The following is a 14,589-nucleotide window of genomic DNA, read 5'->3' on the forward strand; positions in this document are numbered from 1 at the left end:
GGTCGATATTATGTAGTTAATCCGGAAAAAGTTTCACGTTGTAGGTGACTGCATTTTCGGTTCGTTTCGGTAGCCAGGCGCAATGTAGAAAACGGAACGATTTCTCCTACACACAGACGCTTTCAGGAAACACTGCGCATTTGGTATGTGGCTGGGAGTCTCCTCATTGAAAACATCAGAAGCTCTTCAAAGGTAAATGATTTTATTTATTTGGTTATCTGGCTTTTGTGAAAATGTTGCGTGCTACATGCTACACAAAATGCTATGCTAGCTTTGCATACTCTTACACAAATTAGTCAATTTCTATGGTTCAAAAGCATATTTTGAAAATCTGAGATGACAGTGTTGTTAAGAAAAGGCTAAGCTTGAGAGCAAACGCATTATTTTAATTTTATTTGCGATTTTCAGAAATCGTTAACATTGCGTTATGCTAATGAGCCTGAGGCTTAGTCACAATCCCGGATCCGGGATGGGGAGTTTCAAGAGGTTCATTAGAAGCTTCCTCCCTAAATTTGTTTTATTCACTGCTTTAGCACACTCTGCCATCCCAGATGTTCTAGCCGTGTCTGAATCCTGGCTTAGGAAGACCACCATCCCTAACTATAACATTTTCTGACAAGATAGAACTGCCAAAGGGTGCGGTGTTGCAATCTACTGCAGAGAAAGCCTGCAGAGTTCTGTCTTACTATCCAGGTCTGTACCCAAACAATTCAAACTTCTACTTCTAAAAATCCACCTTTCCAGAAATAAGTCTCTCACCATTGCCGCTTGATATAGACCACCCTCTGACCCCAGCTGTGCCCTGGACACCATATCTTCAGAGCGCGTGCTGCTAGGTGAACTGGGACATGCTTAACACCCCAGACATCCTACAATCTAAGCTTGATGCCCTCAATCTCACACAAATTATCAATGAACCCACCAGGTACAATCCCAAAGCCGTAAACACGGGCACCCTCATAGATATCATCCTAACCAACTTGCCCTCCAAATACACCTCTGCTGTTTTCAACCAAGATCTCAGCGATCACTGCCTCATTGCCTGCATCCGTAATGGGTCTGCGATCAAACGACCACCCCTCAGCACTGTCAAACGCTCCCTAAAAAACTTCAGCGAGCAGGCCTTTCTAATCGACCTGGCCCGGGTATCCTGGAAGGATATTGACCTCATCCCATCAGTAGAGGATGCCTGGTTATTCTTCAAAAGTGCGTTCCTCACCATCTTAAATAAGCATGCCACATTCAAAAAATGTAGAACCAAGAACAGATATAGCCCTTGGTTCTCTCCAGACCTGACTGCCCTTGACCAGCGCAAAAACATCCTGCGGCGTTCTGCATTAGCCTTGAATAGCCCCCGTGATATGCAACTTTTCAGGGAAGTTAGGAACCAATATACACAGGCAGTTAGCTTTCCTAAGGCTAGCACAAACTCAAAAAAGTTATGGGACACTAAAGTCCATGGAGAATAAGAGCACCTCCTCCCAGCTGCCCACTGCTCTGAGGCTAGGAATCACTGTCACAACCGATAAATCCACTATAATTGAGATTTTCAATAAGCATTTCTCTACGGCTGGCCATGCTTTCCACCTGGCTACCCCTACTCCGGTCAACTCCCCGGCACCCTCCACAGCAACCCTCCAAAGCTCCCACCATTTCTCCTTCACCCAAATCCAGATACAGTGCCTTGCGAAAGTATTCGGACCCCTTGAACTTTGCGACCTTTTGCCACATTTCAGGCTTCAAACATAAAGATATAAAACTGTATTTTTTTGTGAAGAATCAACAACAAGTGGGACACAATCATGAAGTGTAACGACATTTATTGGATATTTCAAACTTTTTTTAACAAATCAAAAACTGAAAAATTGGGCGTGCAAAATTATTCAGCCCCCTTAAGTTAATACTTTGTAGCGCCACCTTTTGCTGCGATTACAGCTGTAAGTCGCTTGGGGTATGTCTCTATCAGTTTTGCACATCGAGAGACTGAAATCTTTTCCCATTCCTCCTTGCAAAACAGCACGAGCTCAGTGAGGTTGGATGGAGAGCATTTGTGAACAGCAGTTTTCAGTTCTTTCCACAGATTCTCGATTGGATTCAGGTCTGGAGTTTGACTTGGCCATTCTAACACCTGGATATGTTTATTTTTGAACCATTCCATTGTAGATTTTGCTTTATGTTTTGGATCATTGTCTTGTTGGAAGACAAATCTCCGTCCCAGTCTCAGGTCTTTTGCAGACTCCATCAGGTTTTCTTCCAGAATGGACCTGTATTTGGCTCCATCCATCTTCCCATCAATTTTAACCATCTTCCCTGTCCCTGCTGAAGAAAAGCAGGCCCAAACCATGATGCTGCCACCACCATGTTTGACAGTGGGGATGGTGTGTTCAGAGTGATGAGCTGTGTTGCTTTTACGCCAAACATAACATTTGGCATTGTTGCCAAAAAGTTCAATTTTGGTTTCATCTGACCAGAGCACCTTCTTCCACATGTTTGGTGTGTCTCCCAGGTGGCTTGTGGAAAACTTTAAATGACACTTTTTATGGATATCTTTAAGAAATGGCTTTCTTCTTGCCACTCTTCCATAAAGGCCAGATTTGTGCAATATACGACTGATTGTTGTCCTATGGACAGAGTCTCCCACCTCAGCTGTAGATCTCTGCAGTTCATCCAGAGTGATCATGGGCCTCTTGGCTGCATCTCTGATCAGTCTTCTCCTTGTATGAGCTGAAAGTTTAGAGGGACGGCCAGGTCTTGGTAGATTTGCAGTGGTCTGATACTCCTTCCATTTCAATATTATCGCTTGCACAGTGCTCCTTGGGATGTTTAAAGCTTGGGAAATCTTTTTGTATCCAAATCCGGCTTTAAACTTCTTCACAACAGTATCTCGGACCTGCCTGGTGTGTTCCTTGTTCTTCATGATGCTCTCTGCGCTTTTAACGGACCTCGGAGACTATCACAGTGCAGGTGCATTTATACGGAGACTTGATTACACACAGGTGGATTGTATTTATCATCATTAGTCATTTAGGTCAACATTGGATCATTCAGAGATCCTCACTGAACTTCTGGAGAGAGTTTGCTGCACTGAAAGTAAAGGGGCTGAATAATTTTGCACGCCCAATTTTTCAGTATTTGATTTGTTAAAAAAGTTTGAAATATCCAATAAATGTTGTTCCACTTCATGATTGTGTCCCACTTGTTGTTGATTCTTCACAAAAAAATACAGTTTTATATCTTTATGTTTGAAGCCTGAAATGTGGCAAAAGGTCGCAAAGTTCAAGGGGGCCGAATATTTTCGCAAGGCACTGTAGCTGATGTTCTGAAAGAGCTGCAAAATCTGGACCCCTACAAATCAGCCGGGCTAGACAATCTGAACCCTCTCTTTCTAAAATTATCTGCAGAAATTATTGCAACCTCTATTACTAACCTTTCTTTCATATCGTCTGAGATTCCCAAAGATTGGAATGCTGCCGCGGCCATCCCCCTCTTCAAAGGGGGAGACACTCTAGACCCAAACTGCTACTGTCACGTTCTGACCTTTATTTCCTTTGTTTTGTCATTATTTAGTATGGTCAGGGCGTGAGTTGGGGTGGGCAGTCTGTGTTTTTCTATGATTTGGGTATTTCTATGTTTCGGCCTAGTATGGTTCTCAATCAGAGGCAGGTGTCATTAGTTGTCTCTGATTGAGAATCATACTTAGGTAGCCTGGGTTTGACTGTGTGTTTCTGGGTGATTGTTCCTGTCTCTGTGTTTGCACCAGATAGGGCTGTTTAGGTTTTCACACGTTTATTGTTTTGTTAGTCTATTCATGTATAGTTTTCTTTATTAAAGAACCATGAATAGAAACCACGCTGCATTTTGGTCCACCTCTCCTTTCAACTCAAGAAAACCGTTACAGCTACAGACCTATTTCTATCCTACCCTGCACTTCTAAGGTTAACAAACAGATTACCGACCATTGTACCTTCTCCGCTATGCAATCTGGTTTCAGAGCTGGTCACAGCTAGGACATCAGGGTTAGCAGAGTGTGCTAAAGCAGTGAATAAAACAAACTTAGGGAGGAGGATTCTGATGTTAACATGCATGAAACCAAGGCTTTTACGGTTAGAGAAGTAAACAAATGAGAGCACCTAGGGAGTAGGAGTGGAGGTAGGCACTGCAGGGCCTGGATTAACCTCTACATCACGAGAGGAACAGAGGAGGAGTAGGATAAGAGTACGGCTAAAGGCTCTAAGAACTGGTCGTCTAGCGCTTTGGGAACAGATAATAAAATAAGCAGATTTCTGGACTTGGTAGGATAGATTCAGGGCATAGTGTACAGACAAGGGTGTGTTAGGGTGCGAGTACAGTGGGGGTAAACCTAGGCATTGAGTGACGATGAGAGAGGTTGCATCTCTAGGTGCCGTCTCCGCATGTGCGGGCGGTGGGACAAGGGGGATATCTGAGGCATGTTGAGCAGGAATAGGAGCTCCACAGTCAAATAAAGCAATGAGCTGCCCTAAACAACAGTATACAAGGCATATTGACATTAGAAAGAGGCAACGAGGCAAGTCAGTTAACAACAAATTCTTAATTACAATGACGGCCTACCAAAAGGCAAAAGGCCTCCTGCGGGGACGGGGGCTAGGATTAAAAATAAATAAAACATAAATAGTGTTGAGGTGGAGTAACTCTGCAAGATCACGGTTGAACCAGGGGCTGAACCTGTTTTTAATTCTCATTTTATTTGTAGGGCGTGTTTGTTAACAATACCACTGAAAATATAAAAAAAGAAGGTCCAAGCGTCTTCGACAGAAGGGATCACGCTTATTCTATACCATTTTACAGAGGCCAGTTCATGAAGGAAGGCTTGCCCATTAAAGATTTTTTTATCAAGCGTCTATGACAAATCAGGACAGGTTGTTTCACTGAGCAGGAATTATGAAAGCAGGCTGTATAAGAGTGATCACTAAGTTCATTACAGAAAACAGCAGACTGATACCTATCAGGATTAGTTGTAAGTACAACAACAAGGAGAGTAGCCTTTTCTGGGTGTTTGGAGTCATACGTTGTGGGATTGGTAATAATCTGAGAAAGATGTAGGGAGTCCCATTGCTTTAGGACTTGTTCAGGTGGTTTAAGCATGTCCCAGTTTAGTTCACCTAGCAAGACAAATTAAAACTTAGAGTAAGGGGCCAGGAGAGAGCTTAGGGCAGGGCAGGTAGGGTACAGGCCGGTGGTGATGGAGGACGATAGCACCCAGCAACAGTCAACAAAGAGCTATTTGAAAGTTTAATGCTTAAAACCAGCAAATCAAATTGTTTGGAGACAGACTTGGTGGACACAACCGAGCACTGAAGGTGATCCTTGGTAAAGATTGCCCCACCTTCGGAAGATCTGTCTTGACAAAAAAGGTTATAACCAGAAAGGTTAGCATTAGTATTCAAAACTCTCTTTCTTAACCATGTCTCAGTAATGGACAACACATCTGGATTGGAGCTGTGAACCCACACTTTCAATTGATCCATTTTAGGTAATAAGATTCTAGTGTTAACGTGCAGAAAATCCAGGCTTTTACGGGAGCAGAAATCAGTGAGGCAGATATCAGAGTACAAGTCAGAATTGGGGCTAGCAAATGTAGATGGGCCAGGATGTACATGCACATTTCCAGATAATAGTTTAATGCGCTGACGGAATGGAAGCTGATACTGTAATAACATAAACATTTATTCCACACCGAAACAAGACCGAGACACTCAATGTGTGGTCTCGAGACCTAACTCAACACTAACATTAACTTGTTTTCTACTGACAGTTGAGATATTGGAGTGGTATGATACTGTTGAGTTAGGTCCTACTCTAGCAGCACAGTGCTTGTATTAGACTAGAGCTCCCTCTAGTGGCGTAAAGGGACAACTCCTAGTTCGAATACTTCTGGTTAGACTTCTGACACCTAACAGCAGAGCGGGAGAGGAGATAAAAGATGTGTGTATTAATCTCTCTAACAGGAAGAAGTCTTTATCATTCCCCATAAGGGTGGAACTGAGAGACACACACACACACTAATACAGGAAGCATGCCACTCCACAGCATAAACATGACCATCAGTGAGCAAACAACACAGATCTGAGGGAAGAGAATGTTCACTACTGAGAAGTGAAGGAGTTGTAAAATAAAACAAGAGTTTAATGAGGTCCTTGACTCACCCCACCCAACTTGACAAAGATAGATAGGCTGACAGAGAAAGATAGATAGAGAAGGATCCTGACAGAGAAAGATGGAGGAGGCTGACAGAGAAAGATAGAGGCTGACAGAGAAAGCAAACCGAGATAATAGTTATACAGTCTAGAGAAAGAGACAAACCGAGCGCTGAGACATAGGGAGGGAGACACAGACAGAGAAAGAGAGATAGCCTGACAGACAGATAATTAGGTCGGTGTGTACCTGTAGAGGTCCAGTGTAGTCCCCCGGGGCTGGCTGCCAATCGCCTGCGCTTCCTGACACTGACCCCGCCCTGTGGGGTTATGTTGCACGGCGTAGAGGACAGGATGGGGGCTAAGGGTGTGGCCAGGAATGGGATTTCCCGCCCCAGTGCAGGGGTCAGGAACATGGCCTCCCTATCTAGAGGTCTACGACAGGCACAGGAAGTAGAAGACACAAGACAGGAAGTTAAAACCTGTAGACCTCTGGATTGACCAAGTACAACTCGTCTTTTTCTGGATTGACCAATTAAAACGGGTCTATTTCTGTATTTAAAAATGTATTTTAGATATTTTTTCATCAATTTTGTTTTGGAGTGGAAATGTTCCAAAAGCATGCTAGTGGTGGTCCAGCTTGTCTGGACTGGCTGTACAATAAGCAGTTTGGACAAACCAGTAGGAATGTCAACACTATTAACCATAAAGGTTTTTCAGTATATTGGTATGAATGAACAGTGTGTGCACTCCAAATGGCCCCCGTTTCCCTATATAGTGATCTTCTTTTGACCAGGGCCCAGAGGGCTCTATTAAAAGTAGTGCACTGTGTAGGAATTTAGGTTGCCATTTCAGTGACTGCGAAAACACTGCTTTTGAATTATACAAGCAGTTGACAAGCAATTACTACAGACTTAAATCCTGGTACATGATCATATAAAATACATTGCAGACATTTCAGAACAAACTAGTCAGGATTATTCTTAAACTTCCAGCACACATCTTGACTATTCCCACTTTGAAAGCCTTAGATGGCTCAAAATGGAGAAGAGGGTCACTCAGATTAAATGGTGTCTGGTACATCAGATTGTCCACAGTATGGTCCCCAGGCACCTATGTAACTACTTTAACTTGGTATGGGGTAACCACAACTATTCCACTAGAAGGAGTGAAACTGACGCTGTTCCTTTCCGATTTAAAAGTGGTATGGGGAAAGAAACATGTTTATACTCAGCTGCCATTCTTTGGAATAATTTTCAGAAGATTTGAAACGTATAACCTCCATAGGTAGTTCCAAATTTTCGCTTAAAAAAATGGCTAAATAGTAGCATGTCTCAAAAGTAAGTTGTATTGGTACGTGGCTGAGAAGGAAATGCCTGGGATAGCATATGGTCTGCCTTATGGTGCCTGTTGTATAGCATACTGTGATTGTCTTGTATATATTAGGGATTGATTGTTCTATATAATAAGGAAATGTGAGAAAGAGGAGATGTACCTGTCCATAGTTGTTTATTAGGAAAGGGAATTGTACTAAATTATCTCATGTTATGAAACAAACTACAATTGCTGCCTAACCTTGTTGCATTCCCCCTTTCCCCTCCAAAAGGACCACAACGGAAATAAGCGTTTAAGCTTTATTGCATTATCCTTGATGATATTCTTAAATTGTATGTGGCGGCGTCACCGGCTGGAGCGCCGTTATGTATGTATTTTTAAAAATTGCCTAATAAATTAAATCAATCAAGGGAGAACTCACATTGAACCAGTCAAGCATGACTACATTTTAATCATCCCTTTCAATAACTTCTCCCCTAAGGTGTCAATGACCTTGGTTGCGTCCCAAATCTCACTATTGCCTACACGGTGCACTACTTAGGGCTCTAGTCAAAAGTAGTGCACTATAGGGAATAGGGTGCCATTGGGGACTCAAACCTAAAAATAAAAAATCCCAATGAAGAACGATTATAACATTAGTTAGGGGAAGATGTGACATTTAATTTTCTGGATTTCTTTTCAGAGCTCTTGAGTGACACTAATAGTGCCTAATTTGCATCATGGCAGTTTGACACACACATGCATGCACTCACTTTCTCTCTCACACACAACTCAACTAGCAGAAGCTAAAATATTCATGATACATCTCCTGAATGGAAAATCCACAACGAGATACATGTACAGTAGTCTATGAAAGGTACAAAGCTAAATAATAAGTCAATGTGTTCTCTTCTCTTAACTATTCAGCCATCTATGAAAAAGGCAATTTTTTAAGTTCCGAAAATACAATATAAACATTGCACAAGACCTCAAATACCCAATATCCAGGTAAGTTGAATAGCCTTTCCCAAATCATTAGGAAGCTTACATAACATATTTGAGCATGAATCATTAATCCTAGCCCGAAGCGTTTTGATTATTCACAGCGGAGATCATATAGCTTTGCTCTTTACATTGGAATTCTTTGACTGTACTGCCAATAATTATAGCTGGCACACGACGATGCACAATTCTGCAATCTGCAGTCATAACCTTCTGGCCCTCTGATTATAAGCAGCGGATATTACATATCTATAACCTAGTTTTGAATATATTCCTCTATAGTACCTGACTTCCGTGACGTTGTAACTGCGGCTTCTCCATGATCCTCTATGGGTTCCTCTCTTTCTCCTCCGCACGAAAAACTCCACCAACTTCTCCCAACTCGACATAGCTCTTTACCGCAGTAACTCAACATCGACCAATTCCGAAAAACATGTTCACTTCTCTATAAATTTGTATCATTTTTTAATCCCTCAACTTTGGACGATTGCAATCGACCTCCATGGACATCAATGTCTGCCACTCACAGCAAGATACACATACTGTGAGAGTTTATGTTGGGTTGACCAGGGGGAGGGGGCGCTGGGGAAGGCTTGGCGACCACTCATTCAAAACTACACTGGCAACATAATCACACATCATGGCACTGAGCTGGTCCCCAGTCAAAAGCAGTGGTGTTCAAAGACCAATAAGTATCAAATGACCAGTGTGTGTGTGTGTGTGTGTGTGTGTGTGTGTGTGTGGTAACAGCCACTCAACAGCTAAATCTGGGGAATCAAGAGTCAAGTGCTTCAAGTGTCTCAGTAGTAACTCATGGAGAAAGGCTGGTGGATTGAGCCTTTGTAATGACTGAAAGACTAAACCACACAAGACCACACTGTGGCTGAATGGGCTTTGAAACCTACACAGACATTTGATAACACTAGAGAAAACTCATCTCTTAAAGTGATGTGCTTTAAATGGGACATTTTAAAAAAGAGGCAGAAGCTTTAACAATCTTCTCAAATGCTACCACTTGACACCAAAACATGTCCTGCAGACCTGGATTTAAATACTATTTAAAATAGTTGCAAACACTTTAGCTGTGTTTAATTGAGCTTGCCTGTTGCAATGGAAACAATAGAAAAGTCCCAAAAGTGCAAACCTCATACAGCTGGCAGGCCAAAGCAAACACTCAAAGTATTTGACATTTGTACCTAGATCTGATGTACCTGTGTGGTGTGTCTGTCTCTCCAGTCTCGCTGCAGGTGGAGAGGTGTGCTGTAGAGGTGGAGCCTGAGGAGGAGGTAGAGCGGGTGGACTCTAGGGCCCTGGGGAGCAGCGTGGAGGGCATGCACAGCCATGTCTCCAGGTCAGAGAACTTAGAATAGCTCAGCATCTCCAAAACACTGAAAAGGGAGATAGGAACAAAAACATTTCACCCAAACTGAAAAGATATGACGAGAATTTGGTGTGAACGCTAATGTAGGCCTATATGGAGTGACCTGAGAGATAAAAGACGGGAGAATGGAAAAAGTGTGAGAGAGAGAGAGGGGAGAGAAAAGGGAAAGAAGAGAAAGAGAGAGAGAGCGAGAGAGACAAAGACAGAGAGCGAGAGAGCAAAAGAGAGGAGGGACAGGGTTTTGGAGCATACCTGTCCTCCCCCACCCCTGGTATGTCATCCTTCTCGTCTGCAGCCTGGAAGACACAGGAGGTCCTGGAGTCCCGGGACAGCAGCCCACACACCTTATCAGAGTCCAGAGACATCTTCAGCCATAGCTGGAGGGGGCAAAAAGAAGTGAGCCAAGAGACATTCAGTTCTATTGTCTAATTCTAATTAAATGGATATCTGTCACCGTCTGGCTTCCCATTGAATGAACGAACGCACACACAAGGCTTTTCAGAGGGAAAAGAGAAAAGGGATCAATATATGACTGAGAAGTCATGCCCCAAGTCATAATATGCATAATATGCAACTACTCAGCGTAGTCCTAATGGAGGTATAATGACTGAACAGTTTGGAAAGCAAACCATGAGCTTTAAACTTCCTTAGTGAATAGTTACTCTGTAACACGGACCAATCACCTAACACACACCTAAGACTTACCGTAGTATTTAATCAAAAAGTCTCCGAGTTCTGTGTTTACACGTCCACGACCCAGCTCCAGTGTCTCTCTGGGTCATGGCCTCAGTGGACCTGCTCTGACTTGGGGTCAAGGCCAGGCCACTGGTACTTTTCAGCTGGCATTTACATAACAATGACTAACTGAGAACATTGGTTAACATCTTCCATGGCTAATGCTTTCTCACAAAGCAATTGTCTTGATGATACAGAGGTTGTTGATTCTGCCCTTCACAAGTGTTACACTACTGATGGAAACAGTTTCCAAAAAATAACACTACAGCTTATAATAATAATAATATTATAATAATATATAGTATTATTTGGTGAGTGCTTATATTTGTCGATATCACATATGTACAAGTGTGTCTGCAACTCTTCCTGAGACACCTTCGGAGAGTGAGGTCACAGCCAGGGTCTGCCATTATCATCAATTAGGGTTAAGTGCCTTGCTCAAGGGCACATAAGCATATGTTTCACCTTGTCGGCTCAGGGATTCGACCTTTCCTTTCGGGCCCAGCGCTCTAACCGCTAGGCTACCTGCCGCCTAAGCTTACAATAGCATAACCACTGGCGACACACTGCTGCTGTGTTGGCAAAAGGCCAACAGTTGAATGATGTGACAGTAATAGTCCAAATCATTACCCACTTTCCTCCACGTGGCCAATGTTTAGGCTTGTGAGTCAGCCTGTACAGTATGGGCAACTCCCTGGTCAGCATGGAAAAAAATGTCAAACTACATCACATAATTCGAAAAGGTTTTGCTATAGCTTTGTCTTGTATGCAGAAGAAAACGTGCTAGGCTACTGCTACAATAGCACACACGGGATCCAGTGGACTGTGTCCCCTGTTAAGATGATATTCCTGCATGCCATAAGAAAATCTTTTCTCTCCTTCATTTCGACCATCTTTAATTAGCCTACTGTACTTTCCTCCATGGAACACGACATGGGCTGCTATTCAACGGGAAATTCACTTCAGCTTTACATTCTTGCAGGAAAGCTTGCTAGTTGTCCCATTAATTATACTTTAACAATGTTGCAGCGAAACTACAATGTTACAGCAAAACGTAGTAATTTCAAAAGCCCCCGGGCGATTTCAAAGCAAGCTGCGGATACATTAAAAACTTTCTACTAAGCCTCATGGAGCCTAAAGTTACCATCTTTGTTTCTTTCCCCTTGAAATTTCAGTTCAGAACAAAACAGATACTCTCCCGAAGCATTCATTCGTCGTTTAGTCCCTGTTACGTGTCTTTCTCTTTTTCTGCCTTTGTCTTGAGTTTGCTGCTGCCTAGCAATACAATAGCCTACAACTCTAAAATGCAATAGCCTAGCCTAAAAAAACAGTCAGAGGGTAGGCCGGATGTAGGCTAGTTCATATTTTTCAAAAATACTTAGATTTTTAGGAGAACTTACCACGCAAATCCCCAGTTCGACATCATGGGGAGGTCGGACATCAGAGCGCTCCGTAGTCATCAGTTAATTAACCTACCGTCCCGGAGTGAGGATGGGCTGCAGCATCGGATAGCCGGACACCAATCTATAGCCGAGGGAAATGGTCCACATACAATCAGATAGTTACCACAAGTCCACGTCCTGCAGTAAACAGACTATATTTGGCAACCCCTTGGCTCGTATGTCAGAAAAAGATTGAGTCCGTTACTATGCGGAGACCTTCATCATCAGTTCAAAGCAGCCGTCTGAAGGAAAAGATAACTTGGACAGGAAATATTTATGTCGTTAGGCTGTCCGCCCAAAATTGCGAGGACTGCAATTAGGCTCCATCGACGGAGCAATCTGGATAAACAACAGCCCATCTCATCACACATCAACGTGACCACCACATACATGAACGAGCTACATGAACATACACTTTGAAAAGGAGTTTGATGACTGTTGGTCCTAGGCTACTTGGAACATGGAATAGTTGTATGGAAATTATGATTTAAAAAAAGTGTTTGATGGTATTGTTAACTACAACACCACAATAATCAGCCTCTTCTTCATTCAAAACTACCACCATCATTATCAACATCAGTAACCTCACTCATGTAAATCAGTGGAAGGCTTAATCTAGCTGGATGATTTGGCAGATGTTGTAATTTCAACATGGGCTTTAAGAGATTTGTTTTACACATCAAAAACAGTGTTTGCAATATACTCTACAAAAAGAATCAATCTGCCTACATCGAATGCATAGGTTGCCTGATATTTCTCTGATGTACGTGAGACACATAACAGTGGTGTGTGTGTTGTGAATGTTGGGATTATAAAAATACATTAATCATTCAATAAGATTCATTTCAGGGATTTGATTTCACGGTGTCCCAAATTGTACCCTATTCCCAGGAAAAATAAAGGCCTTTATAGTGCATTACTTTTTGCGAGGGCCCATATGGCTCTGGTCAAAATGTAGTTCACTATGTAGGTAATAGGGTGCCAATTGGGACAGACCCAGGGTTTGGCCAAAGCTTTTAGACTCACTTAAAATGAACACATTAGGGAAATAATATTATACTCTGGGAACCGCACGGATGTTTTATATAATATCATACAGTTTATTTTTTGGGCTCCATATTTTACAAAATCTATCAGCTTTTCTTCTTTGTAATTATATTCTAAGCTATGTTTTATAGTCACTGTAGGTATTATAGTCACTGTCCTTGATCTTGTTATCACACCACAGGAGGTTGGTGGCTCCTTAATTGGGGAGAACGGGCTCGGGGTAATGTCTGGAGTGGAGTCAGTGGAATGGTATCAAACACATGGTTTCCATGTGTTTGATGCCATTCCATATGCTCCATTCCAGCCATTATTATGAGCCTTCCTCCCCTCAGCAGCCTCCACTGTATCACACGATAGTCATTGGCCTCCCTAGTGGCGCAGCGGTCTAAAGCACATTGCAGTGCTAGAGGCGTCACTATAGACCCTGGTTCGTTCCCAGGATGTGTCACAACCGGCCGTGATCGGGAGTCCAATAAGGTTGGCGCAAAATTGGTCCAGCATCGTCCGGGTTAAGGGAGGGTTTGGCCAGGGGGTGGGGGGTGGTAGGCCATCATTGTAAATAAGAATTTGTTCTTAACTGACTTGCCTAGTTAAATAAATAAAAATATAACTGCACATTTTAAAAACGTATAGTTGGCAAACTATCTTGTATAGTCTTCATCCATATTTTTATGTAGTAGATAGCTAAGTGTGGTTGGGCCACAGTCAGCACATTACCATGATACACATCCCACCCCTAGGGGGCAGTGGCTGCCGGGGCCAGGCATGGAAGCTCTGGTATGCATAAATCTGTGGTATTCACAGATGGGAGAGATTACCGCGCGAATCATCTGAACGAGTGTGATTTACCGGCCCGCAGGGCTTTTGATTTTGAAGGCCTTGGAGTTTTTCGTATTATTTGTTGTTTGTCACCAACTGAACGACAATATTATAATTATCACAACTTTTTACTGTATACCTCAGAGCTCATTTATAAAGCATTTCACTGTAGCTTATCCAAAGCTACAGTAGAGAGAGCTGTGTGTGTATACTGTACCCCAACATACTGTTAGTTGTATTCTCAGATATAAGCAATGCTGTACTGTAGGCACTGTACTCAAATTACACCCCCCCTCCTTAATACAGGAATACAACTCACTTCTTGAATTGAAAGTTAATGTATGTGTCAAGGAAACATCTGTTGAATGCTCCCATTCTTACACAGGTCCCACTGTGTTTAATGTCAGCCAAGTGACCTGATGAGAGGGAAGGGGGAGAGGAAGAGGTTAAGAGAGACATAGAGAGGTGGGTATGGAGAGAGAGAGGCGGGGTGGAAAAGGATAAGAGAAAAGAGATACGTTCCTGTAGGTGTAAATTAACGATTGAAATAAAGACAGAGACAAGGTCCAAGGCAGAGGATGAAAAAGAGGGAGCCATAAAACAAGGGAGAGACTAAATGAGGAAAAAGAGGGAAAGTTACAAGAGCAGCTCTGGTTTCACTGGTTAGCAGTCTTCA

The 14,589-nt window shown here is 42.7% G+C and overlaps 1 protein-coding gene across 1 annotated transcript in view; it reads right to left on the bottom strand.

Annotated features, from left to right (window-relative positions):
• Nucleotides 1-12,337, bottom strand: part of LOC135512085 (ankyrin repeat and fibronectin type-III domain-containing protein 1-like) — a 244,991-nt gene extending 232,654 nt beyond the window's left edge. The window contains exons 1-4 of the mRNA XM_064933738.1: nucleotides 12,006-12,337; nucleotides 10,123-10,247; nucleotides 9,701-9,877; nucleotides 6,424-6,608 (exon numbers count right to left, since the gene is read on the bottom strand). Coding sequence (XP_064789810.1) covers nucleotides 6,424-6,608; nucleotides 9,701-9,877; nucleotides 10,123-10,247; nucleotides 12,006-12,065 — 547 coding nt within the window. The 5' untranslated portion in view covers nucleotides 12,066-12,337. The remainder of the gene's footprint in view (nucleotides 1-6,423; nucleotides 6,609-9,700; nucleotides 9,878-10,122; nucleotides 10,248-12,005) is intronic.
• Between the last annotated feature and the right edge of the window lie 2,252 nt (nucleotides 12,338-14,589).

The sequence above is a fragment of the Oncorhynchus masou genome, chromosome 24 (assembly GCF_036934945.1).
Source record: "Oncorhynchus masou masou isolate Uvic2021 chromosome 24, UVic_Omas_1.1, whole genome shotgun sequence".
Classification (NCBI taxonomy): Eukaryota; Metazoa; Chordata; class Actinopteri; order Salmoniformes; family Salmonidae; genus Oncorhynchus; species Oncorhynchus masou.